This window comes from Helicoverpa armigera, chromosome 27, assembly GCF_030705265.1.
Source record: "Helicoverpa armigera isolate CAAS_96S chromosome 27, ASM3070526v1, whole genome shotgun sequence".
NCBI classification, from domain to species: Eukaryota; Metazoa; Arthropoda; class Insecta; order Lepidoptera; family Noctuidae; genus Helicoverpa; species Helicoverpa armigera.
The window spans coordinates 2,570,588-2,597,450 of record NC_087146.1 but is presented as its reverse complement, the minus strand read 5'-3'; the positions used below and the strand labels follow the sequence as shown (position 1 = coordinate 2,597,450).

General features: G+C 36.0%; 1 protein-coding gene across 1 annotated transcript; it reads left to right on the top strand.

Moving 5' to 3' along the window:
• The first annotated feature begins 520 nt into the window (after positions 1 to 520).
• LOC110373787 (NAD kinase 2, mitochondrial) lies at positions 521 to 26,061 on the top strand. The gene is made up of 11 exons (XM_064041984.1): positions 521 to 941; positions 11,715 to 11,856; positions 17,296 to 17,460; positions 18,212 to 18,313; positions 18,632 to 18,740; positions 19,869 to 19,978; positions 20,500 to 20,635; positions 21,093 to 21,226; positions 22,587 to 22,726; positions 23,047 to 23,172; positions 23,621 to 26,061. Exons 1-11 carry the CDS (start codon positions 893 to 895, stop codon positions 23,728 to 23,730), a joined length of 1,323 nt encoding a protein of 440 aa, XP_063898054.1. The 5' UTR covers positions 521 to 892; the 3' UTR covers positions 23,731 to 26,061.
• Positions 26,062 to 26,863: the final 802 nt, after the last annotated feature.

The following is a 26,863-nucleotide window of genomic DNA, read 5'->3' as shown; positions in this document are numbered from 1 at the left end:
TTCTTTATTGACTAGCCGATATCATAGTTTATCAATTAAAATTATCAAACATAACAAAAATGTAATAAAACATTTATTAAAAAAAAAATTCAAAGAAAATAACGCCTTTTTTTCAGTTTTTTCAAAATAAGTCCAATAAATGCCCCCTTAATATCACTTTCTTTTAATTTATTAATAAACTACATGATATTTCCTACAATAGCTCACAACAATGTTTGCTGCTATTTCAAACAAATGCAAAAATACAGTCAGTTGAAATTTGAAAAAAAAGAGCAAAGCCTGTTATTAACAGGCCTGACAATAAAAATTTTTTAATGATTTTTTTCAAAAATATAAATGAAATTATCCTTAATTTTGTACAAATATTCAAAAAATTTCGGGCGGTCACTTATCCCCGGGACATATTGTATATTTCGAGTATCCAAGATTGAGAAAATGATGTCGTGTAACATACTGTCCCCAGTTTCTAGACGAAACTAAAAATGTCAGCAACTGACACTGTCAGTGTCACAACAAACGTCAACAAGACGTTATTAGTCAAAAGTTTCGATGAGATATTCGCGAAGATTTGCAGTTTGCGGGGCAACGAGCGAGTTATCTATAAATAAAACGATAGCTTATCAACGTTCGTTTACACGAGAACGAGTACTGGCTATTGAATCTAATCGCCACGCCTCTGTACTAATAATTAATAACAATTTCGTGAGGACGTCACTTAGTGTTTCATTGAATGCGATAGCGGTACAACGTTTATGAATAAAGTGGTTCTTATGTGATAAGGACGTTAGTTCTATCTAGATTTGCAAGTTAGCGTGAGGATAAACCGGTTGTAAAAATATCTAGACATTGAACAAGTGTAACCTAACTTTTGAATACTAAGTGAACTTTTGAAATGTCTGTCTTAAATAACTTTACTGTGTCTGTTGCTAAAGGATTGAGACGTAAGTATTTTATTTATTTACTTAATTTAGAAATACAGTACATCCTTTGAATAATACTTTAAAACTGAGCTTTCTCAACATTTTCTATAATACATGTAAGTAGTTTCCAGCAACTAGGAAAATTAGAATTTTTAATTGGTTTGTATTAACGCTGTAAAATAAAATAAAAATGTAAACAAAACATTTAATCCATGTAAACAATACTTTTTTACAAACAATTAATTTATGGCTTCTACAATACAAAAAGATTTTTCATAATTATTTCTTACATTAGTGAGGAGAATAAATTTTGCTATCAGTTAATTGGTATTCACCTACACTTTGTTAGATAAAGAACACAAGTTTTGTTCTTATTATTAGTTTTTTATGTACCGTTGAGAGAAAACCAGAATGTTCTAGATATTTGAATTAGCTCTTTTTATGATACATTGTATTGTGGCTATTGTATGTGTAGAAATAAGATTGTTTTTTTTTAAAGATTAATGACTGGTTTCTCTAATTATTTTAAGGAAAAATTATGCTCAGCTAGATAAAGTATTTGGTGTTTAATTTGAACAATGTTAACTGTATTTTGTTTGCGTACTACGTTTTGATTACTTAAAAAATATAAAGCAACTAATTTATGTTAGAAAGTGCAGTACAACATATCCCTGTATCTTGTCAACCTATAAAATTAAATAAAAAATACTAATAAATATCTCACAGTGAGCATCTATGTTGTCAGTATATCATCATCCTCCTAGCCTTTTCCCAAGCTATGTTGGGGTCGGCTTCCAGTCTAATCGGATTCAGCTGAGTACCAGTGCTTTACAAGAAGCGACTGCCTATCTGACCCCCTCAACCCAGTTACCCGGGCAACCCGATACCCCTTGGTTAGACTGGTGTCAGTATATACTGTAATGATACATAATGACTCCTAAAATGACCACCATTTAATATGTAACATTAAACCTCGTTACATCGGCCAGTAATCAGCCTTCAATGTAAGCAAATAATACCAAGTCATTGCTCCAAAGATAGAAATCATGAAGTTTGCATATGGTCATTACGTAGCAAGTTTCGACATTTATATTGCACATCTGCATACACACCTCCAGCAAACTGTAATTTTGTTATTATCAGTTTTTTTATCAATTGAAGTAAACACGAAGATAATGTTTATAAAAGTATTTTTTTTTGTTATTGTTAGCTAACCGTTTTCCTTCGATTTCACCAGTGTCCAGTGGTAACTATTGCCTGTGCCGGGATAAAATATAGTCTATGTTACTCGGGAAGAGTGTAGCTTTCCAACATTTAAACAATTTTTAAAATCGGTTCATCTGTATAGGAGTTGTTTCTTCTTTATTATATTAGAGATGTTATAATATATATTTATTGTTGGTTTGTCTATATGTTATAATCTATTCTTATATACAAATTTATGTCAAAAAGTATTTAAGTATATTTTTACATGCATTATATATAAATAACTTTTTACAATAACTTAATAATAAATATATTTACAACATACAACTAACTTATTACCTAATATATACACCTACTATAAATAAAAATATTTAAAAAATTGCATCAAAAAACTCCTCATCGCTGCCCACCGGGAGTGTACCCAAGAGGCTGGCAGCATTGATATTAGAGATTAGATATAACAAGCTAAAGTAAATCTTAGTTTTTCCACTGGAAAAACAAGTCATTATGACAGTAATTTTGTGCATGTAATAGTGATTTTTTATTTTAGTTTCACCTTCATGTCATAGGCCTAGCACAAATATGTTTTTCTGCTACCCAATTTCCGGACAAAGAATAAAAATAAGCCTTATAAACTTGAGATTGATTTAAATATCTTTTTGAAGAAAATTAATATTACTTAGAGTGCTAAAAATCTTAGAGAAATAAACTCAAAAATTACCCAGTTTTATGTACTTAACTATCAAGGATGTTTGTCCTATCATATCAGAATCTTAATCCTTTTAAAACACGCCTCGCTGGGGGTATTATAAACTCGTCATGTGCGACTTGCGTACATTAATGCCATTTGATAAGAAGAATTTTATTTTTTTATTTCAGTACCATAAGCGCAATACACTTGTTTAAATAGCAAACAGTAATGAAAAAGAAATTATCAACTTCATTGCCATTTACATAAGGTTCAAAACAAATACAAAAATATTCTGTGAATATTGAAATATTCATTTTTGAGTTTTAATATTTAAAAGTGACTTCCCTCGGTTTCACTCGTGTCTCCGTGGTATTTCTTCGCTTACCTGGATAAAATATAGCCCATGTTGATCGGAAATAGTCTAGCTTCCCTTCACTGAAAGAATTTTTGAAATTGGTTCAGTGGTTTCGGAGTCTTTATGGAACAAAAAAATATATTTAAATATAATATTATATTGTATAATTAGTATACATATACTGTCCATAAGTCAGAATATAAATTTCATAGACAAACAAAGGTTATTGGCGTTCCTAGATTCCATACACAGTTGAAACCAATTGAGGGAGTTCATCGTTCATAAGTTTTGTCAACATGCCAATTTGTCATAAATATGTTGCGAACATCACTGACCTAGTTTTTCAATATACTAAATATATGGGCTTATGAAGTCACATTTGCTAATTCTAGTTTTTAACCGACTTCCCAAAAAGGAGGAGGAGGAGGTTCTCAAGTTATGTCTTTGTTCACCAACCGATTTGAACAATAAAAAAATGTATATATCGGTTGAAAAGTCAGTGACGAAATAAACATAGCTACATCCAGTAGAAACATACTGCTAGACCACAAAAAACTTTTTTTTGCTTTTAAGTTTTTTTTGAAGTCAGTTTTTTCTATAACATTCATGATAGGTATATGGCAACAACATGTTTCTGAACCGTGTACGAGTGCAAGTCGCACCTGTTTTTTTATCCTTATATAAATAAATTGCATTCTTTGATAATAATAATCTGAAATAATAAGTGCAATCGCATTAGTGTTGGTTGTACTCATTACCTACAGAGATTATTATTTGAAAACACCTGATTCACATTATTTATTTTATCTTTTAATCTATTGATTATTGTAATTCGGATATCCCGTAGCAAAAGCATTCGATTCAAAATTATCGATTTGGGTAAATACAGAAATAAGGCAGACAGACTATAGTTTGCGAAAATCCATGACATTAAATGTTAGGAAAACATATCTATAGCATTAATTCCGCGAGATAATGCAACAAAATTATGTAAATGTTATAGTTAACTAGTTTCCGCCCGCGGCTTCGCCCGCGTAGAGTTCGGTTATATCGCGTTTCCAAGAGAATTCTTAAAAAGTCCGGGATAAAAACTATCCTATGATCTTTCTCAAATCTATCTCTGTACCTTATTAAAATCAATTCAGTGGTTTTAGACGTGAAAGCGTAACAGACAGACAGACAGACAGAGTCACTTTCGCATTTATAATATTAGTAGGGATAACATTTGCTTAATCAATTGGAACATTATTTTAAGCAGTAGTTTATTTCATTTCTAATTCTTTTGAAAAAGTCCTATCAAGAGTACCTTTAATTAAATTAAATTAAAGTGCCTAATCTAGTGAAGTATACTAAATTTAAAAAAAAAAGAATTAGGCTATACTGACTTCACTTAATTTACTTTGTTAGTAAATAGCGAATAAAAAGTAGTTCGACTGGAAAGACCAGAAATGCGGAATGTTTAGGCGTTGAATAAATTTGAAAACTAAAGAAAAAGCTAAAGCCGGTCATTCACTTGTAGGCAGGTCGATGCTCCGTCTACAAGCAAATATGTACTAAATACTGTAATATTACAAGCTTAAGAGTTTGTTTGTTTTAACGCCCTATTGTAAGGAACTGGCTCGCCCGATTTGAAACATTCTTTCATTGTTACATAGCCTACTTATCGAGGAAGCAAAGACTTACTCTTTTCGAGGAAAGCTATAGGGTACTTTTCATCCGGGTCGCTTAGTAGTACCGTTTGGACGCGTGCGAAATGAGCTAGTCGTATCTTACCCCCGCTCTCAGACATTTGATAACTTAAGTCACTCCTTAGTAACAGATTCTCATAGAAATTCTGCACTAAGGAACGGCTTATGTAACCAGTTACAGCCTTACTACAAAAACTTAAACATCTGCTGAACACTTGTCTAAAAAAAGTGCGGCTGCAAAACGGACCCAATTTGAACGTCGTATTCTGGCATTTTTTAGACAAGGTGTTCAACAGACGTTTAAAAGTTTTTGTGGTACGACGGTAAATGAGCGTGCCCATTAGACTAGCTAGCTTCTGCCAGCGGTTCCACCCGTGTACATGATACTTACATAAAGATATTTCACCTGCACTTATAATTGCATCATCAAGCATGTGCGTTTACTTATCAGAAGGAAATAACTTCAACATATTGTTCGTCAATTGTTTTAATTGATTAACCTTCATCAAGACCTTGTGTGCTCATATTTCATGACCTTCAAGTGCGAATTTTATCATTCTTATCATTTCACATTTCAAGCAATTTGCTCATTTGAATTTGGTTTGTTCACTTTATGACGGTTTACATCATTGTAGTTATACCTAGCATGTTTTAGTTTAGTGGGATGAGTTTGTTATATTCATCAAAAAAGGGTTTGTCGGACAGCACATACATACCCACTTATCAATATGGTAGGTATGATTGTATAATTATGATTCTTGAGCCCACAATATTTGGTTGCGAAATAATTTGCTACCTATTAGGGGAACAATTTGCAGTTAAAGTAGACTTAGTTGAGATACTCAATAAATACCGGTGGTTGTTATTGTCAATTATTTATTGTGACGCTAGACGGAATCTTTTCTAATTGCTAAGATTGTGACATGCAATATTACTGACAAATAGCAATCTACATTGCTATATAAGATAGATCTGTTGTGTGAACACGTAGGTACCTACATTATGTTTGAAAAGGGTATTTTAGCTAGAGCGGGGTGTTTTAGACAGGACCATGTACTCACTCAACCCATGTAAACACTCAATTTGAATGTTTCTGATAGCAACATTATCTTTTTGGTCCTTGAAACCTTCAAACCGCGCAATAACCCTGGAAAGCTAAATTACATCAGAGCAATGCTAAGCAAGGTCGCCGGAAGACGCTGGATGCAGATCGCCTCCAACAGATATCTGTGGAGATCTAAGGGGGAGGCCTATGTTCAGCAGTGGACGTCCTATGGCTGAGATGATATGATATGAATGCTAAGCAAGACTACACTGATAAAAACTAATATAAACTGATTTAATTAAAACATTATTTATAACTTACAGGCAAGTGAACATAATATTATTTTGCCACAAACATGTTTATGATTTTATCTTGTTATTACATAAATGGTGTGTTACAGTTTATCTGTTACTTAGTAACTTATGCTAATAATAAAATTCCATATGGCATATAAGAAAACCTAATAAGACTTCGTGACCTAAAGATGGACTGAAGAGTCTAATTATAATTAAATTATAATAGACAGCTGTGTTGCTGGGAAGTTTGTTCTTCACCACTTCTTCTTCCCAGCCATAACACTAGGAAGTGGTGAAAGGGGGGCGTTTTGGGGGTGCTGTCCTTATGTATTAATTATTTGACGTGAAAAAGTGCTAAAAACTAGCCTATTTTCAATAAAGGTTTTTGACTTTAACTTAATGGAAAACTCATAAGTAGGTTTTTTACGATTGAACGATCGATCATAAGGTTAAGATGCTTGCACTTGCCAGACCTCAATAAAATGTAGCCTATGTTTATAAGGGGTAATTGTTGACATCGGTTAAGCATTAAGGTTTTTCAGAATATATTTAAATATTTGACTTAGAAACACCTACATAAATTGTATCAAAAACAACTTTGCAATCGGTCTTAGCAATCATTCGTCATCATAATTATCAGTTATTAACATTTCCCGCATATGTTTTCCTTAACTCTCAGGCCATGTTTATTAAAACAAACAATTTCTAACTATTACATCTTGATAAACTATATTATTGATTATATATCTTCCCTTGTGATTAATTATTAGAAAACTATCTCTAATTATGTTATTTACCTATTTATTTAGAAAACTTACACTTAATTAGCATCACCTATAACCCTCTATTTATCGGGCGATATAATTATTTAATCATTCAAGGAAGTTATCTATAAAAACATTAGGTTTTACACTGATAAAACAGTATTTTATCTATGGACTTACTACCGAATGGTATCGACCTACTATTTGCTGCAAAAATCCAAATTTGACAATACGTATTTTACACTCCAAAGTACATTATATTTCCTCACAAAGTTTTAATCAAATCGGTTCAGTAATCACGGAGATATTGATCCATAAAAATCATCATTTTCATCAGCCTTTTTAGCACCCCACTGCTGGGCTACGGCCTCTTCTCACACAGAAGGATTGAGCGTTAATCATCACGCTTGCTCCAGGCGAAGAGATGACTGACTTGCAATAAAATATGAGATAAAAATAGTTTTTATATGTATTTTCCTTGTCTGCGAAAATGAGCAACTAAGCTACTTAATATCTACCATGATTTGAACACGCATATATTTTGTCATACACATATAATATTCATTCGAGTAACTAGTGATGGGGTCGTGATCTATGATCAACGATTTTTAACCAATTAAAATATCGATAATTGGATTGTACGTGATTTGATTAATCATGCTAAGAATTTAATGAGTTGTTTTGAATTGTAGAACAAAAAGTGTGTGTTTTACATAATATGAAAGTTTGCATCATACTAAGCCAAATTGGTGCAAGTCGCATTCCAAGTCAAAGATCAGAATATTGAGTTAAAATTCTACCTTAGAAGCATGGGCAATTTTGTGCGAACACTGTGCCTACCTAGTTTTCAAAATTGCTCAAAATTTATGAGACCTATGTCATATGAATCTCAACGTTGTCGAGCAATGTTAAAAAATGGGTACAAATTGACATATAATGTTCTTGACAAAAATATGCACCCCTTTAAAATTCCCTTAAAATACATAATTGTAACATATCGACAAAAAAAAACTATGGTAAGAATGTGCTAGAAAAATCTAATCACATGTTTGTATTTACCTACTAAACATATCTTGAACAAATTAGCCACAATTTGGGCGTGTCTACGTCATCTCGCTATCAAATATTAAGATAAGACCCGAAGTTTATTGATTCTCGGATTAATCACGCGACATTGTAATATGAACTACATTGACTTCACGTTTTGCTATTTTATAATAGTAAATAATATTTATCAAGTTCTAGGTTTCGGTTGAATTTCTAGGCCGTTGAAAAGTTGGGGGATTGTTCGCGCGAGTTACCGCGGCCTTGGTATACAAAGGGCTTAGAAGGAACGTGATGGGTTTTAGTCAGTAAGAGTCTGACACTCTCTCACGCTGCACCCGCAATATGGGGTCTTATGTTGATATTCCACATCAAAAGCCATTGTAAAGTTAGTTAGTTTTTTGGGACTGCTGTTGGAAGGAGCAATTTTGGTCCTTTTCTCCTCCATCTACTTTGAACATTAAAAGAGTTCTAGGGTTGCGGACTGCGGTATGTTAAAATAGCTAGCATAAACTACAATAGCCACTGTCTGCCTGACGGAGTTTTTTAAGATAGCGTGCCTGGGAGAACACGTTAAATATTTATCGATCTTGCTCTAATATTCTTTGGTCCTGCGCCGGATTTCTCCCCGGACGTAAAGAGTTTTTGCTTTTGAGTCCTACTGGTGATGAGAAAGGCCTATGCTATGATTATAATTACACAATAATTTTTGAGCTTCCTAGCCATCTTTGAAGACTGCCATGGCCAAAATCATGCGAAAGAATGGATTTTTGCAACATGAGAAGGATAGATGATTAGTAGAAGTGCCTTGTTCTATTTATAATGGAACAAGTTATATAACGGATCTTTATCGTACTTAATTTATAATAAACAGTGGCCACTTATCAATTTGTCTACGCGGAAGTTTCAGTTATGTAAGGGTCGTCTTTGAAGACCGTTGTTCAGATGGGTGGTCAGTTATCTTGTAAAGAGTGTATTAAGTGTTGGAAATATGTATTTATTTATTTGACAATGGCTTCTGCCAGCGCTTTTATCCTATGGAATAATTTCGCGCACTCGGATAAAGAGGAGCCTTCCTTGATGAATGGGCTATCGAACAATGATTTTTTTCTAAACAGTCTAGTGCATCCTGAGATAGGCATGTTCAAGCAAACGAATTCTTTAGCTTTATGACATTAGTGTAGTAGATACACTTTAGCAAAGTAGAGTAATTTACAAAGCTAGCTTTTCTTCAAATTATTTATTTCCCTTCATAAACAAGTCATGCCTGAGTAACTGGGTTGAGGGGCTCAGATAGGCAGTCGCTCCTTGTGGCACACTGGTATTCGGCTGCATCCAGTAAGACTGGAAGCCAACCCCACATAGTTCGGAAAAGGCTAGGCAGATGACGATTTTCTTTTGTAAACACGATAAGAGTTTTTATAAAAATAGAAACGCAGTTCTGAATGTCCTTAATAAAAATAACTTAGTTTGCGTATGTTATGACGTTGCATTGTTTATATACGATTCACAGCCCCGGATCTTCAATTTTTTTTAGGCGGGGCAAAAACTGAAAAATGCCGCCCCGCCGATTTATGTTTATTTCCACCAACGAAAGTCACTTTTTTGGTAGGTAAAGGACTTAAAAAAATGTGTCCAAATCATTGTAGGCTCAAACAGTTGGCCAGGTTTATGTTATGAAAGTCGAGACAGATTAATGTACACAAAAAGTTAATAAGTTTTAAAAAGTGCTATAAAATAACAAGGAGTCGGAGGCGCAAACTTTTTTGTTTTTAGGACTCCATATTTTTTTTTTGCTATGTTTGATTTATAAAAGACAGCGTGGATTTGACTTATGAAGTCAACAAGGTATGTAATTTCATCGAAATTTCCTGGTGGTGGGGCGTCTCGCCCGGGCGCCCCTGAGACCGAGGCGCCCGGGTTATTCGCACACTCTGCACCTTAGGTTAAGACGACCCTGTAGGTAACTATTATGGTAATCTGTGATGTAGGATTTAAAATCAGGCAGCCGCCTGATTTGCCGCCCCCTGAATTTGCCGCCCGGGGCATGGGCCCCGGCTTGCCCCCCCCTAGATCCGGCGCTGACGATTCATTAAAGAAATATGTGCGAAAGATAATTATCTTTTGTATTACGCAGTGTGTGCTAAAATAAGACAATTTTGCGCAGTAGTGCGTACTCATAAAATGTATTGTTGATAAGATTTTTTCATAAAATATTTGGGTCACTAATGTAAATATTTAGATAAGTTAGAATATTATTGTCTTAACTTTATAAGCATTTGTAGCATATTCATTTTTAATCTTTTCTAACATTATAAAGGCGAAATCGGCTAGATTTTATCCGCGTGCAGGAATTAGCGAGTGGAACTGTGGGGAACAACTAGTATGTATGTCAATATGTGTTTTTCCAATACTTATGTTGCAATGAAAAATTATCAAATAATCTTCAGTAATTTTTTGTCGTAAACATACAAACTTTCCGCGCTCGCATTAGAAGTAAACAAAAACAAAGACATGATACTGGTTAATAATAAATGGAAATAACCAATATTTTTTTGTTTGTACACTATCCCCGAGTGACAAAGGCTGCATTTTATCGACGTACGGGAAGTAGTTTTCACTTGACGTTGATGAAACCGTGGAAAATGCTAGTAGGTACCTAATATTGAATTAAAAATTTCACGAACAAAATATTTTTTATTATTATTTTGGTGTCTGCGCAGCATGTTTTCTCCTTCCATACCCTCCTATCTGCCGTCATCTCACATTCTTTCATATTGACTTTCACACAATCCATCCCGTTCATTCGGTCGTCCGCTTCCATTATATCCTTCTTTCCCTATATTCGAACAAAAAAGTACCCAGTAAATAAGTAAACATAACCTCTTATTATCAGAAACCTGCATACATGTACAATCTGCAGTAAACTGGCTTGCAATAAAACCGGGCTAACATTAGACCTCAAGGAAAACGCCCTTGCTGATAGCAGTGCATAAATCACCCGCGTTATCGGTCAAAACATTCCATTCACTCGCTACTGTCAATAGTTATGAAATATACGTGTTTTTATTAAAGGACTAGCTTCTGCCAGCGGTTTCACCCGCATCCCGTGGGAACCTCTGCACGAACCCGGATAAAAAGTAGCCTATAGCCTTCTTCGATAAATGGGCTATCTAACACCGAAAGAATAGTTCAAATAGCGCGTTCAAACAAACAAACTCTTCAGCTTTATATTATTAGTATAGATTTCTTTGATGAATCATGCACATAGGTGGTACATAAATCTTTCTTTACTTATAAAAAAAAAAAATTGTATCGTAAAGGAAACTACTCAACAGATTTGAAAAATTCTTTCGCTGTTGGGACGCTACTTTATCCGGGTGACATAGGCCACGGGATACGGGTGACACCGCGGGAAGTAGCTTATCTAAAAATACAAATAAATTACTTGCTTACGTAAATTGGTACACAAAACAAATTATAAGGTCCTTTGAAGCGTGGATAAAGAGCGGTAGTTTTTTGTCCTTCGATCCTTCCTCTTACAAGATTTTTCGTAAAAATCTTCCACATAACAGACCTTTGGCCTTATATAGAACGAAAGCTGGTGGTAACAGGTGCCTATTTATCAGATCACTTATCGGCACTGCTTCTTTCTCTATTTGGCATTAAACTCTTCATTACAAACTGACCTTCTCTAAATTACAGGTCTCAGACAGAAACAGGAGCTTCGAGAAGTAGCCCCCAGTGCGTCCAGGAAGCGAGGCAACTCAGCCGCGCAGGAGGATGCTAAACTCAACATGGAGAAATGCCTCATCGTGTCCAAAGTTACCAGATACGAGTATGAAAGGTAATGTGGTCTTTTAACACGCTTTTATTAGGTAGACCTGTATGTAACTATGTATTGGAATCTAAAGTAACTAATTTAACCATCTTCCTAGGATGGTATCGTCATGAAAATTGGCAGCTAAATATAGGCCACTAGCCGTTTTCCCGCGGTTTCACCCTCGTCCCGTGGGAGCTACTTCCCGTATAGGCCATAATGGTGCAGTCGAAACGATGTGATGATATTGTAGGAAGATATGTAGAGTGGGTACGTTCTTCGGTCAAAGAAATACCAATGCAACTTTTCTAAGTTATATGCACTTTCCAAGTAGGTATATCTTGGACACTAATAACTGAGTAAAGGTGAACGAAGACATCTTGAGACAACTTCCGAATACTTAAAAGTCCATACTTTAACTCTGAAATCGACAATCCGCCTTGAGCAAGAGTGTGAAAATATAATCAATCCTTCTGTGTATGAGAAGATGCCTTTATATGCAGTAAAACAGTAAAAAGGCTGATGATGGTGATGATGATAAATCATTTTACCACACATAAAAACTAACTTACACATTTATAATACTTACATATTATAGTTATCTTAAATCCATAGTTAAAAAGAAGTTAAGAAATCCATAGTTGTCTTGAAGAAACCTGGTTTTTAAGTTTGTAATCGTCAACCTGCCTCGAGCAATCGTTCTGATTAAAGCTGATCCTGTATGCCTTCTCTGTAGGAGAAGAGGCATGCGCCCTGCAGTGGGACAGCAGAAAAAATGCCGATGATGATGATGAATAATTTTACCAACACATAAACACTAACTTAAACATTTAAAATGCATATTACTAATGATGTCTCTTCATAAAATGATTAATAACTCTCATTAATGAGTTCAAAGTCTAAATCAATCTCAGTTACATAACACATGTAAGCCATTGTCCATATTTTTGCCTGATTGAACCAGTTGGCGCTATCAGTCAACGGTTTATCAGGAAGTCAAGTGAACTTAGCTGGTTTTATTTAGTTTCTCTGGTTTCTTGGTCGTTGGCTAATATACATAATTAACTATACTAATATTATAAAGCTGAATAATTTATTTGTATGTTTTTGAACGAATCTAAGGAAGTGATTTGAAAATAATATTTCAGTGCAAGATAGCCTATTTGATCTTATTTTCAAATCTTTCACAATTTGAAAGCTAACTCCTTTGATACAATTTGATAGCCTTTCTCGATATTTCTTGTTTTTTTTTTTATAGGTATTCTTGCTAGGGATGGTTCGTTTCACTGTTTTGAGCAGCAACACCTACAATGCAGGTCCCACATGCTTTTAGCTACTAAAGTGAAAAATAATAAAATAAATTATTTATCCAGGTGGTTGAAGTATGTACCTTATTACCACGGTTCTAGAGAGGTCTTTCCAATAATTTGCAGACATATTCTAATAAGGGTAAAAAACAAGTTGCCTATTTATTATAAACTTGCTGAAACAGAAAAATAATGCAACTTACTTGTTATTGAACAAATGAAACATTTATAGCCATGATATTTTAATTATTTGAACAGTTGAAGTTTATTTTTAGCCTGTTTTTATCTTCGGTTAAAATACTATCTTATGTTTTGCATAACACAGCTGGGAATTCGTTGCTGGGGAATATTTTTTTTTATTATCTTCTTCCTAACATAAATATTGTGAAAAATATTTTTGTATTTTTTATCCTTATTTAATTTTTTTTTGGTGCAAATATAAAATGGTAATTTTGATGTTTAAAACTTATAATTTTATTTCAGTTTTGATTAATTGTTATTTTAATAATAGTAATCGTTTTTTTTATTAATTACTTTTAATATTAACCGGCTCCGAAATTATAGAAAAAAAGTCGTGGTGGCCTAGTGGGTAAAGGACCAAATCCGGGCGCGGGTTCGATCCCAGGTCAGGCAAGTACCTACCAATGCAACTTTTCTAAGTTTGTATGTACTTTCTAAGTATATCTTAGACACCATTGGCTGTGTTTCGGATGGCACGTTAAACTGTAGGTCCCGGCTGTCATTGAACATCCTTGGCAGTCGTTACGGGTAGTCAGAAGCCAGTAAGTCTGACACCAGTCTAACCAAGGGGTATCGGGTTGCCCGGGCAACTGGGTTGAGGAGGTCAGATAGGCAGTCGCTTCTTGTAAAGCACTGGTACTCAGCTGAATCCGGTTAGACTGGAAGCCGACCCCAACATGATTGGGAAAAGGCTCGGAGGATGAGGATGATGGCTCCGAAATTATAGAACCGATTTTTATCCGAGTAATTATTGCTCTGTTAAAAAACTACACTATTCCCGAGCAACACAAGCTATATTTTTTTATCCACTTACGGGCAGAAGGTGTGAGCAAAATCGAGGGAAAATAGCTAGTTCAAATATAAATAAAACCCAGTGGAAAAATTACAATTCTTTATCAATGCATACAACGCTAACTTTATCTTATAAAGTAATGCAAAAATTAACAGATAATGACCTACATACGCTATTAGCGACCTCTTTCTTGATAAGAGGGAGATAAAAAACCGCGTGTTGAGACAAAAAATACATGTGTTTAGATATTTTCACGTGGCATTGTGTGTGGTTGATTATCTATCAATCGAAGTGATTCTGGGATAGTTTCAGACAGTGGTTATGTGTACTACTTCTTTCTACTTCTATGCCTACTATCGCTATGAACTCCCACTATGTACTTCTTTATAAACTCCCCCTACGTACTTCCTTTCGAACTCCCCCTACGTACTTCCTTATGAATGCTCTCTGTACTGTCTGATGTATTCCTCCTCTTTACTCTCTTATGTATTCCTATGTGAACTATCCCTATGAACTCCTCCCATGTACCCTCTTATATTCTCCGCCCATATATTCTCTTTTATGTAATAGTACTCCCTTGAAGTACTTTCTTATGTACTCTCTCTATGTATTTTAATTGAATAAATGTGATGTAAAATAAAAAATTGGACAATATACTTTACTCTATAAATGATTTCTAAGGACATTGAGTGCACATAAATGTTTGTTAGTCTAAGTTATCGTCACAAATATGTATTCATGCTCTTGGAATTCAATATTAATGTTGCATATCTTATTTACCTCTATTTTGTCACATTGATCGGAAAAATCGAAATGAATCCGGTTGCTCGTTGTAATAGACTAGTTTACAATTTTATATTTATTCACATTTATTTTCATTATTCATATTTATAAAAGTAAGTATTTTATAGATTAAAAAAAATCTACATCTCTTATATTCCTATTTTCTTTTCGCAGGTATGCTGGAAGAGGTTTCTTTAGAAATTAGCATTATCTTTTTAAATTCTTTCTATCATGTCGTCATTTTTTATTGAATGTGTGTACGTACAAAAACCATAAATAAAAAAATCTTTAACATTGCACATTTAGCAATGCCAATCTGCAAAAATGTCAATTTCCTCTTTACCCAAAATAAAACTAAAATTCTCCTTCTATTGTCACTTCATAAAACAACGATACACAATTATAACTTTATCTCCGCTTTATCTTCTATGTTATGACAAATAAATCCGCCGGAGCAGTTCAAACAAGCGTAATGTACTAAAATAACATTATAACAGGAAAAACAAACGTTAGTATATACGCATTTGAAGAACAATGCCTTATATAGTTAATAAGATCACATGTTCTTTGCCTTGCATAGGTGTGTACAAATATTCTTGCATAATAGGCTACTCCAAATACCTACTCCAATATAATTCAAAACCAATCAACATTGTACCTTATAGTTTGGAAAACATGTTGAAAAACTATTAAAGAAAGACAGGATTAGTATATGTGTATGAAAAACTTTAGTCAGAGTAAGCTAGAAAAAATATTTATTTTCACTCTTGGAGTCACTACCTATGTTTTTCCAACTATATTGGGGTCGGCTTCCGCTAGTCCCCAGTTACTTGAGCATACTGTATATCCTTTAGTAAGACTGCTTGTCCCTTTTAAGACTGGCAACCCATCAATTTGACGTGCCCTCCGAAACACGCAAGAACTCGTCATAACAAGTCGTTCACCGTCATAGAAAAACAGGTATTATGTAATTTATGAATATCAGTGGGATTTCCAAAACAACACACCAGTGTTAATGAAACTTTACGTATTATTTACATTCAACAGATAAGGAAAACAAAAGATAAAACTATACTCTACATCCGTTTTCCCGCGGTTCTACCCGCGTCCTGTGGGAACTACTGCCCGTACCGGGATAAAATATATCCTATGTTACTCGGGAAGAGTGTAGCTTTCCAACGGTGAAAGAATTTTTCATATTAGTTCTGTAGCTTCGGAGCGTTTTTGTACAAACAAATAAGTTTTCTCTTTATCATATTAGTTTAGTCTATCAAACACGCGTGTTCAAGTGAAAGTTAATATGTACAAAAGTACATATAATGTGCTATATATAAACTATGTACGTCACTGTTATATGTGCAGTTTTCTTAATGAAACGTGTGTTTGTATGCAGCTTAAAGTGTTTTGTTAAAACGCAGATGAAGTTAAAAATAGAGTCAGAGTGACTGGTGAAATTGTGTAAGTTTACTGTAGATTATAAACATGTTTATATCAAAGAATTATGAAGTTTTTAATCTTAGCGGATGTTGAGGCTATTTAAAACAAAAAAAAAAAAAATCTTATAACTAGCTTTTGCCAGAGCTTTCATCAAGTTCCCGTAGGAATTCCTGATCGCACCCAAAACAAAAATAGTATATAGACTTCGTCGATAAATGGTATCATAAACTGAAAAAAAATAACAAATCGGAGAGAGATTACAGCGTTCAAGCAAATATTGATATTGGTCCTTCGATCCAAAAGACCGTGGCAAACTATAGCTTAACCAACCGTACCTGATTTATTCATTGATTCATTTTAAACAATTGGATGTTTTACCTAAGCCACATTAGCACTCCCAAAATCAGTGTTACCCAAAAATAATGAGGGTTTTCTAAAATGGCAATCCACCAGGTGGCAGCACCGAGTCGTCAGGTCCAGATAACTGTCAAAGTGCTTATCTTTACTATGAATAGTGAACGATTTTAGTGTTTTTTTATTTTATAATTAAAGCACTGCATTATTGTTTTACTATTGCGGTTGAGTAAATAAAAAAAACTAAATCATATTGTGTTAACAAATTTTTCAACAAGCTTTTCCTTAGTACCAGTGACTTTTGCACCCTCTCTCTTAGCTCAATTTTTAGTTCGGAAACCTTATTCTGACCGTAGTCCATAATAAAATCAATAACACTTCCAATATAACAGAATTTCAATAAACAATAAGTTCGGCACCTACAATTCCATACTATTTGACAGCTGTTTGGACCAGACGCATACGTGGCGCCACCCGGTGGCAGAAAAAATTTCAAAAACCCTCATTAGTTCTTCGCACAAAATCGTTAACAATATCAATTTTCTTTTTCAGACACAGCCACGAGAATCTATCAGAAAGTGAATTAGAAAAGGTGCTGAGGAAGCGAGGGTCTGATTACGACTCCATGGTGTCGGTACACAAGAGGCAGAAGGCATTTGAAGAAAATGTAGCGAAAAGTCTCAGGGATATGGGGCTGAAAGTGGAAATGGCTAGCAGGTAAAGTAGTGAGATTTTTATATGGCTTACATATTTTATTTCACGAAAGCAGATGAGCTGAACTTATGTGTGTTAGATAGATAATATACTTTATTAGGTACACCACACATAGGTTGTTACATTATTTATTTTAAAAGTAATAAAAGTAGGGCATATAATGGGCGGTCTTTTCGCTGAGAGCGATCTCTTCCAGACAACCACTTGTCTTGTTAATTGTGTGTTGTCAAGTATGAGGGCGCAGGTTCGATCCCAGGTCAGGCAAGTACCAATGCAACTTTTCTAAGTTTGTATGTAATTTCTTAGTATATCTTAGACACCAATGACTGTGTTTCGGATGGCACGTTAAACTGTAGGTCCCGGCTGTCATTGAACATCCTTGGCAGTCGTTACGGGTAGTCAGAAGCCAGTAAGTCTGACACTAGTCTAACCAAGGGGTATCGGGTTGCCCGGGTAACTGGGTTGAGGAGGTCAGATGGGCAGTCGCCCCTTGTAAAGCACTGGTACTCAGCTGAATCCGGTTAGACTGGAAGCCGACCCCAACATGATTGGGAAAAAGGCTCGGAGGATGAATCCATCCTAACGTTAATGTACATGAACGAACACAGTTCTTGTATGACTCGGAGACTCGGCCACTACTGAGCTCATCTAATAGTAATCGCATGAGTAATAATAACATCGCATGGCTAAGTATCATTTTAACTGTCTTCCCAAAAATGAGGAGGTTCTAAATTCAGATGTTTTCTTGTTACAGGTTAACGTATAAAGAGGATCTCATAAAGTGGTGCGACGTGGTGGTCCCGTGTGGTGGGGATGGAACCTTCCTTCTAGCTGCTTCTAGAGTAAGAGACGCAAAGTAAGTACAACACAATTTTGTCATCATCATTTATATTGTTCCACTTGAGGACTGCGGCTCTTCTCGTACAGAGAAGGAATGAGCGTAATAATATTCACCACGTGCGCTCAAGACAGATTGAAAAGAGTAAAGACAAGTTCATTAAATGCAGTTTTTTGTCCCTATGAATTTTTTATTTTCTTAAAAAAGCATTCACGGGATCCATGTCGGTTTTTCTCCGTGGGACCAACTCTTTGGAACCGTGCAAATAGTGGAACGTTTCATTAGAACCTGCGAAGGCCATTTTGTAACTGACTTTGTCTCTCTGTTTTTCACCAGTAAACCAGTGATAGGGTTCAACAGTTCACCACATAAGTCAGTGGGGCGACTCTGCCTGCCCACCTGGTGCTCCAATGACGTGAAGGGTGCGTTTCAAGCACTTAAAGAGGTATGTAAGCTTTTTAAGTTATTTATTTCTTGAATAATGGTCGAAATAAAGCCCTTATAGCCCTTATTACTCCAGAAAAGGGCAGTTCGTGCAATTTATGGCCTCGGCCCTCGCGAGTCACTGAGAGAATTATTTAAAGAAATTGAAATACTCACACTTCCTTCTCTTTATATTCTAGAAAATATAATGTTCGTACGCAAAAACTTAAATCAATTTATTGTTAAAAGTGATATACATTCGATTAATACAAGAAACAAGCACAAACTAGTAGTTCCGAGATTCAGATTAACGAAATCAAATAAATCGTTTTTAGGGAATTGTGTCCGTTTTTTACAACAAGCTGCCTAAGTGTGTAACCGATCTCACGGATATAAAATTTAAGAACACTGTAAAATCCACCCTCATTAAAAAAGCTTATTATAAAATTCAAGACTTCGTTGACGATAAAGATATTATATGGCTATAACTCATCTCTCCATGTGTGGCTTCCCTGGCAATTAAACGTCTTTTTCTTTTCTCTTTGGATTGTATTGATTTACTGTTTACCTTTCAGTTGCATTGTATAATTTTATCAGCTTACTATTGTTATGTAATAGAATGTTTGTGAAAATATTACTTTTTAAAAGAGTGTCTATGGAGTTTCTTGCCGGCTCTTCTCCATGAGACCAACTTTTTGGAACCGTGCAACTAATTTGACGTTTCATAAGAGCCTGCAAAGGCCTATTTGAAATAAAAACAATTTGATTTTGATTTTGATTTTGATTCTGCAAACTCGTCCGACACCATATCTGCAATTTTTTTTTTCTTTATTGGTCCTATGAAAAATAGGTTCCCATGTCTACAAAAATAAGTCTAAATAAGAATTTCTACTACTATTTTATGCATTTAGTCTTTTTGCAGTGGGGTCGTACTTCTCAAATAAAGGCTCTCAAACTGGCTTCTTCAAAGTCAGCCATTTCACGCCTTGCATGCTTTTTCGCTTTCTCTGTTACTAGTAGGTAACCAATATTAGACAAGTCAAATAAGGCACGAGAACTGTAGCAGTGTGGTTTTTATGTAGCTAAAACTCTTCCCATATAAAACTAGTCTAAATAATGCTATTAACTAAATAAATAATTGTAATTGCAGGGCCGTTTCAGATGGATGCGCCGCTCGAGGATACGCACCACTATAACTAGCGAACAAAAGTTAATTGACACCATCACACCCATCGATCTACATACGCTACATTATTGCAGGTCAGTTGAACACTCAATACGGGTTTAACTTTAAACTAGATAGCGTTCAAACTGATTGTCAGCCACTGCTCTTATTCATATAAGAAGATCAGCTGACACAGGTGCACTCACTATTCCTTCTTTCCTCCACTCATTTTTGTCACCTTCCTTCACTCTCATATCCCGATGGGACGGAAATCCAACACCACCGGAGAAAGATATATCACAAGTAAAACCGACATTAACGTGCACTCCAATGCACGGGAGTATTAATCTCTAACTTCGAGACTCCGGGATGCTTCGCGAAAGCACTTAAAAGCCGTAAAGTGGTTTTGGATCGACCAGGATATCGAACCAGATGCCCTTTAAACAGCAGTCGTGCTTGCGTCTTCTCATCACCGCAGAACATCTGACCAAATGGACAATAGTCTAGCTAGGCTACCGTTAATTTCCCTTTTCAACCGACTTTCCGGCTAGGAGGTTCTTAATTCTCCCCATTTTTAAGTTAATTTGTTCCAAGTATTGTACTTTACTTTCTACAGATATCCCCCAGTTCGGGATGCACTCGACGTGTCGGACGCCTACAACATAAATTCACGAAAGAACCCCGCCGATACAAAGGAAGAAGTCAGTTCGACACTCGCTACTAAAGTACTGCCTTTTTTGGCGTTAAATGAGGTGAGTAGATTATCAACGAAAATGCCAAATATAGCACATAACTGTAATTTACTCCCTTTATGTCTTCTTTATGAACTTCCTTTACACTTCTTTGATGTACTATATTGACTTCCTTATCTACTATGTATAATCTTATGTACTACCCAGTGTACCACTTTATGTACTCCCCTATGTATGTACATCCTTATGTACTACTTCTATGGAGTTCCTTATATACTCACCCTGTGAACTTTCTCATTATAAAATTTATTCCCCAAAGAAAATATGAATAGAGAGGAATTATGGTTTAGGAATTATTGCATTGACGCTGTAAATGTATCTTTATAAACATCCCAGAAGAAGAAGTTTTATTATTATTCTTTATTGCACACTTAACAATTAATATACACAGAATAAAAACAGTTGATGTGCAACGGGGAAGAAGTTTTACATGATACATAAATTCTATTTTCACCAGGTATTCATAGGCGAGAGCGTGACATCCCGCGTGTCGCTCCTCCGGCTACAGATCGACGACGGCGCCTGGTCGCACACCAAGAGCTCCGGCCTCTGCGTCACTACCGGCACCGGCAGCACCTCGTGGCACTTCAGGTAACATGGCCTTACAGGGAAGCAGGGACGCAAGAGCTCCGGCCTCTGCGTCACTACCGGCACCGGCAGCACCTCGTGGCACTTCAGGTAACATGGCCTTACAGGGAAGCAGGGACGCAAGAGCTCCGGCCTCTGCGTCACTACCGGCACCGGCAGCACCTCGTGGCACTTCAGGTAACATGGCCTTACAGGGAAGCAGGGACGCAAGAGCTCCGGCCTCTGCGTCACTACCGGCACCGGCAGCACCTCGTGGCACTTCAGGTAACATGGCCTTACAGGGAAGCAGGGACGCAAGAGCTCCGGCCTCTGCGTCACTACCGGCACCGGCAGCACCTCGTGGCACTTCAGGTAACATGGCCTTACAGGGAAGCAGGGACGCAAGAGCTCCGGCCTCTGCGTCACTACCGGCACCGGCAGCACCTCGTGGCACTTCAGGTAACATGGCCTTACAGGGAAGCAGGGACGCAAGAGCTCCGGCCTCTGCGTCACTACCGGCACCGGCAGCACCTCGTGGCACTTCAGGTAACATGGCCTTACAGGGAAGCAGGGACGCAAGAGCTCCGGCCTCTGCGTCACTACCGGCACCGGCAGCACCTCGTGGCACTTCAGGTAACATGGCCTTACAGGGAAGCAGGGACGCAAGAGCTCCGGCCTCTGCGTCACTACCGGCACCGGCAGCACCTCGTGGCACTTCAGGTAACATGGCCTTACAGGGAAGCAGGGACGCAAGAGCTCCGGCCTCTGCGTCACTACCGGCACCGGCAGCACCTCGTGGCACTTCAGGTAACATGGCCTTACAGGGAAGCAGGGACGCAAGAGCTCCGGCCTCTGCGTCACTACCGGCACCGGCAGCACCTCGTGGCACTTCAGGTAACATGGCCTTACAGGGAAGCAGGGACGCAAGAGCTCCGGCCTCTGCGTCACTACCGGCACCGGCAGCACCTCGTGGCACTTCAGGTAACATGGCCTTACAGGGAAGCAGGGACGATGTTCAAAAATGATCCCCTTCTTTGGTAAGGGAAGGCAAAGTTGCAGATGTTTCACAGCCTAGTTTAAAAACCATGCGTTTGAAGACATCATAAGAACAAAAAAGCCTTAAACACACACCGTCTTCATTAAGTACAACAGACACCCTCTTTGTACTACATACTTTGTTTACTCCCCAATATACTGCATATTTATTTTACTCCCCTTATGTACATACTTCTTTCACTGCCCTTTAGTAGTACATAACTACTATTTATACTCCCCCTATGTACTACATACTTCTTTTACTCCCCCAATGTACCACGCCTTATTTTCCCCCTATGTATACTCCTTACATTTCCCCAATATTTATGCTTCCTTTCCTTATTTCCAGTATAAACTGTCTCCGCACGCACTCCGTTCAGGAGCTGATGAGGATCCTATCGGAAGAGTACGGAGTCGCCCTCAACACCACGCTGGAGAAAGCCAGAGAAGTTACAGAGAAATATAATCAGAAACTCATGTTTGCACCGGGTAAGATAATAATTGGTATTACTTGTAGAAAGTAAATCTGTCTGTCTGTCCTTTCACCCCAAAACTTCTGAAATTCAATTCGGTATAAGGACTGTAAGTCTAGAATCTGAGCAAGGCCGATAGACACTAGTATAAAGACTATCCGTGCGTCTGTCCATCTGTCCGTACACAGATTTAAATGGAGCAGAGCTTAAAAATGGCCATTAGGTTTTTAGGGCAAGTACCCAAAGGGAAATACGGGAATAATATTAAGACTGTCCGTCTGTCTGTACGTCCGTCCTTTCACATCTAAAACTTACTCCCATATACTTTCTTTTCAGATTCAGATCAGCTAGCGTATTCCGTTCGTGAGTACATAACCTTCGAGGAGTGGCCTAGGCCGCGAGGACTCAAGGTCAGGGACAGAGCGAGCTCCGTCAAGGTCAAATCTCACTGCACTGATGCAGGTGTGTATCACCAGATTTATTTGTGGTCGGCGCAGCATGTTGCCTCCTTCCATATTCTTCTATCTGCCATCACCTCACGAGTAACATTCTTGCTATTTCGACCTTCACACAATCCTTCCATGATCGTTCCTTTGGTCGTCCTGCACTATATCCATCTACTTTCATGGTCATCGCCATCCTCACAACCTGGTCCTCATTCTTCCGCGTCACATCCTTGACAGCCGTTCTTTATTCGGATACCTACTTGAACAAAATAATATTGTCTCATCTTTTTCTACAATGTATCTACTTATCTACGACTTGAAAAGAACTGTTAACAACTGTTGTTTTTTTAAAGAGTTTATGTATCTTGCCGGTTCTTCTCCATGAGACCCCTCTTTGGAACCAATGTTTTTTGGCCTATGTATTTGAATATTTTTTGACTTTTTCAATTTTTTCGAAATTTCAGGTCTAGTTATCGACGGCAGCGTATCTTTTCCCTTCAACGATGGCACGGAAACCATTTTGGAAATTCATCCTGAAGACTCCCTAATGACTGTCCAAATGGATGAACATTGACGAAAAATAACTTTAATATAAAGTTAGACATTTTGAAAATTGACGTAAAACCTATTTTGGGTGTAACATCGTCTTAGGTGAAGAGGTTATTTCGACCTATAAGGCTTTGTGTGTCAACCTTGCTTATGAATCACTATATCTGTTAGTGAAAATCGTATGAAAATCGGTGCAGTAGTTTTGGAGTTTATCGTGAAAGTACAGATGCGGCGGAGGACTTTCCCTTACATTGTGTAGTGGTAGCAAATTCCTTAATTATAATACTAGCTAATTAGCAGATTTGTAGTAAAAATGATTTTATTAAGTAAATTAAGCCAAGCTTTTCATAGGAGTAAACCTTCCTAACCTTGCTTGATGATAAAAAGCTCAGAAAATTGGGTTTTCAAGTTTTGCGATGGAATTTTAATAAAACCTTCCATTTACATAGCTCCAAATACCCTATGTTTTAAACACTTCCAACATAAATAAATATTCTTAAGTTTAACCATCACATATCAATAGAAAAGACTCAGTTTTTCAATATACCTTAGTACAACCCGTGCCAATAAAGAATGGGATTAGAAATGGCGGCTCATCGAGCTGGGAGCGTCAGCATAAAAATGTAATAACAATAAAACTAATAACTGAATAACGTTAAAAAATATCGTTACCGTTGAAAGTGTTTCGTTATTTCATGAATTAAAATAAAGCTTATGTTAGTAAATTTGTGATCGTTTTGAGACTACATTACGTAGGTACACAAATTGTCAACAAAACCATTACCTGAATCGCGGAGAGGGTAAGGTTCGATGTAAACTATTTTCGCTTCATAACTTTAAATAATCTCAAATATCCATACTAATATTATAAATGTGTAAGTAGCTCTGTCTCTCTGTCTGTCTGTTATGCTTTCACGGCTAAACCACTGAACCGATTTTGATGAAATTTGGTATGGAGAATATGGAGATAGCTTGAATCCCAAGGCCTTCCTTGGGCTTAGGCTAATTTACTACTACATATGCTACTTTTTATTCGACTTTCTACGCATGCGCAAAATTCACGTGGGCAAAGGCTAGTTTTGAAATAAAAGGATGTAATAAATATAATTTAGTTTATTTCCAGTAAAATTTCACATCTTGCTGGTGCCGGCAATTGCCGTATCAATATCACTAAAGGGGGGGAACGCATAATCAAAGTCGTTATTTTTTTGTCAGTCGGTACCAACGAGTGTGAGTATAGACGGAAATAATGTGTGAGCGAGAAGTGAATAGATGCGCCGCCATTTCTAATCCCATTCTTTATCGGCACGGGTAGTACCTCTTTCTCCAATGAATTATTCCAATTTTATTTAAATATCTAAATAATTTATTCCAAGTCCTTTTGACAACAGTTTGCTACGGCTAGCCAAAAAAATTGTTGATATTTTTAATATACCTAAAAAAATATTTTATCTGCTTCATAAAAATATAATTATTATAGTTATATTTAAAATTATCAAATTGTTATAAGTACCTACCTAAGGCGTTTTGCATATGATGTAACTTGACTTAACTTTTTAAAAGGTTTCTGAATAGTTTGTAAAAAGCTAGTTGCTACATGTGCAAAGCGTTCCAATTGAAATATATGTATGTAGTGTTATGTTTAAGGTTATAATTATATTACCTATATCTTTCTATCTGTACTAAATATTTATATGATTAAATTCAAGGCTTAAATTAATATAACCTTTTTTAAATAAACTTTTACTTTAAAAAAGAAAAGTATTGTAACTGAAACCTGAATGCCTGAAAATTCTGTGATTATCTTAATATGGCACTTAATTAGTTTGTTTTTATTTTAATGATTTTTTTATGTTTTTGTAAATAATAAGCATAATTATTGTTAAGACTGACGGCTTGTAGATTAAGTTTTAAAATTAATTTTGTTTGTGTTTTTATCGTTCGTTCGCACAGATACCACTAATATTATGTATCTATGAAAATTCACTATATGTATTGATTCAATTGGTAAAATAGTTACATATTCGTGTTCCAATCGATTGTAAAGTTTGTGTTGAAACTTCATAATTACAACTTTGTCTTGTTCCTACCAGCGTTTTTACCCGCATCCCGTGGGAACTATTTCGCACACCCGAATTAAAAGTAGCTTTGCTCGATAAAAGCTGTCTGAAACTGAAATAAATTTTATAATAGCAAATTCTTCAGTTTTATAATATTAGTATAGATTATGTCATGTCTATTAGCTGAAACGCAGTGTAATTTGTGGTATCAAGTATTTGTACATTATTTATGCTCTTATTTTATACGTTATTGTATACAAGAAGATTGTTAGATTGGCGAATATATACATACAGTTATAAAATGTGTTTTATTTACTTACTTTGATTTTCCAACGTTTCTATTTTCAGTCCAATCGGCTTCTATATAACGTAAGAGCGAGGAGGCTGGCCTATTCTTTGGCCAAAGAAATCACATATATTTTATCCCGGTACGGGCAGTAGTTGCTGCGGCACGCGGGTGAAACCGCGGGAAAACCGCTAGTCCTAAATAAATTACTTAGTTCAGCGCAGTATTTATTTTTATTTGAACTTAACATTTAACAAAAAATATATAGATAATTAAAAAATGGACATAAGTACTTACTTTGAAGGTTTAAAGAATTTAAATTAATAATTTTACTTACCTGAAAGGAACTGAGGCAAAAACAAAACTTAAAATGGAACGTTGTTATTGTCGTAGTGTTGCACTGTTGCACATCGACTGATTTTATACCATAGTCAATTTGGATCGAGAAAATTATCATTTCGACTAGCTTTGTGGCTAAAAAGATTAGTGTTTATGGTTTTTTTTGCGTAATACGCACAGAATATTCAGGGAAACCTGGATGAATTTAAGAGAAAAATTGGTAGTAAATAAAGTTATTCAGTGTCGATAGGTTAGAATCAATCAAGGTTTTAAAACCGGTCCTGACTGTCCTGTAATATTAAAAATGCCAAGCTTTTAAGCTACTGAGCAGTTTTTCTTGTGTTAGAGTATCCAACATATTTAATGTACTTACGTCGAACTATGTAAAAAATATTCCAAGTACAACGAATAAACAATAAAGTTATTGATAATAATATTATTATTGCTTTTTTTACTTTATCTTAAAATTTATT

What these genes read in the sequence shown, in the direction of transcription:
- LOC110373787 (XM_064041984.1), top strand. Translation starts at nt 893, where the DNA reads ATGTCTGTCTTAAATAACTTTACTGTGTCTGTTGCTAAAGGATTGAGA. An exon ending in TGTTGCTAAAGGATTGAGAC is followed by an intron (nt 942 to 11,714) that starts GTAAGTATTTTA and finishes TCTAAATTACAG; the next exon opens with GTCTCAGACAGAAACAGGAG. An exon ending in CTTTTTTGGCGTTAAATGAG is followed by an intron (nt 20,636 to 21,092) that starts GTGAGTAGATTA and finishes TATTTTCACCAG; the next exon opens with GTATTCATAGGCGAGAGCGT.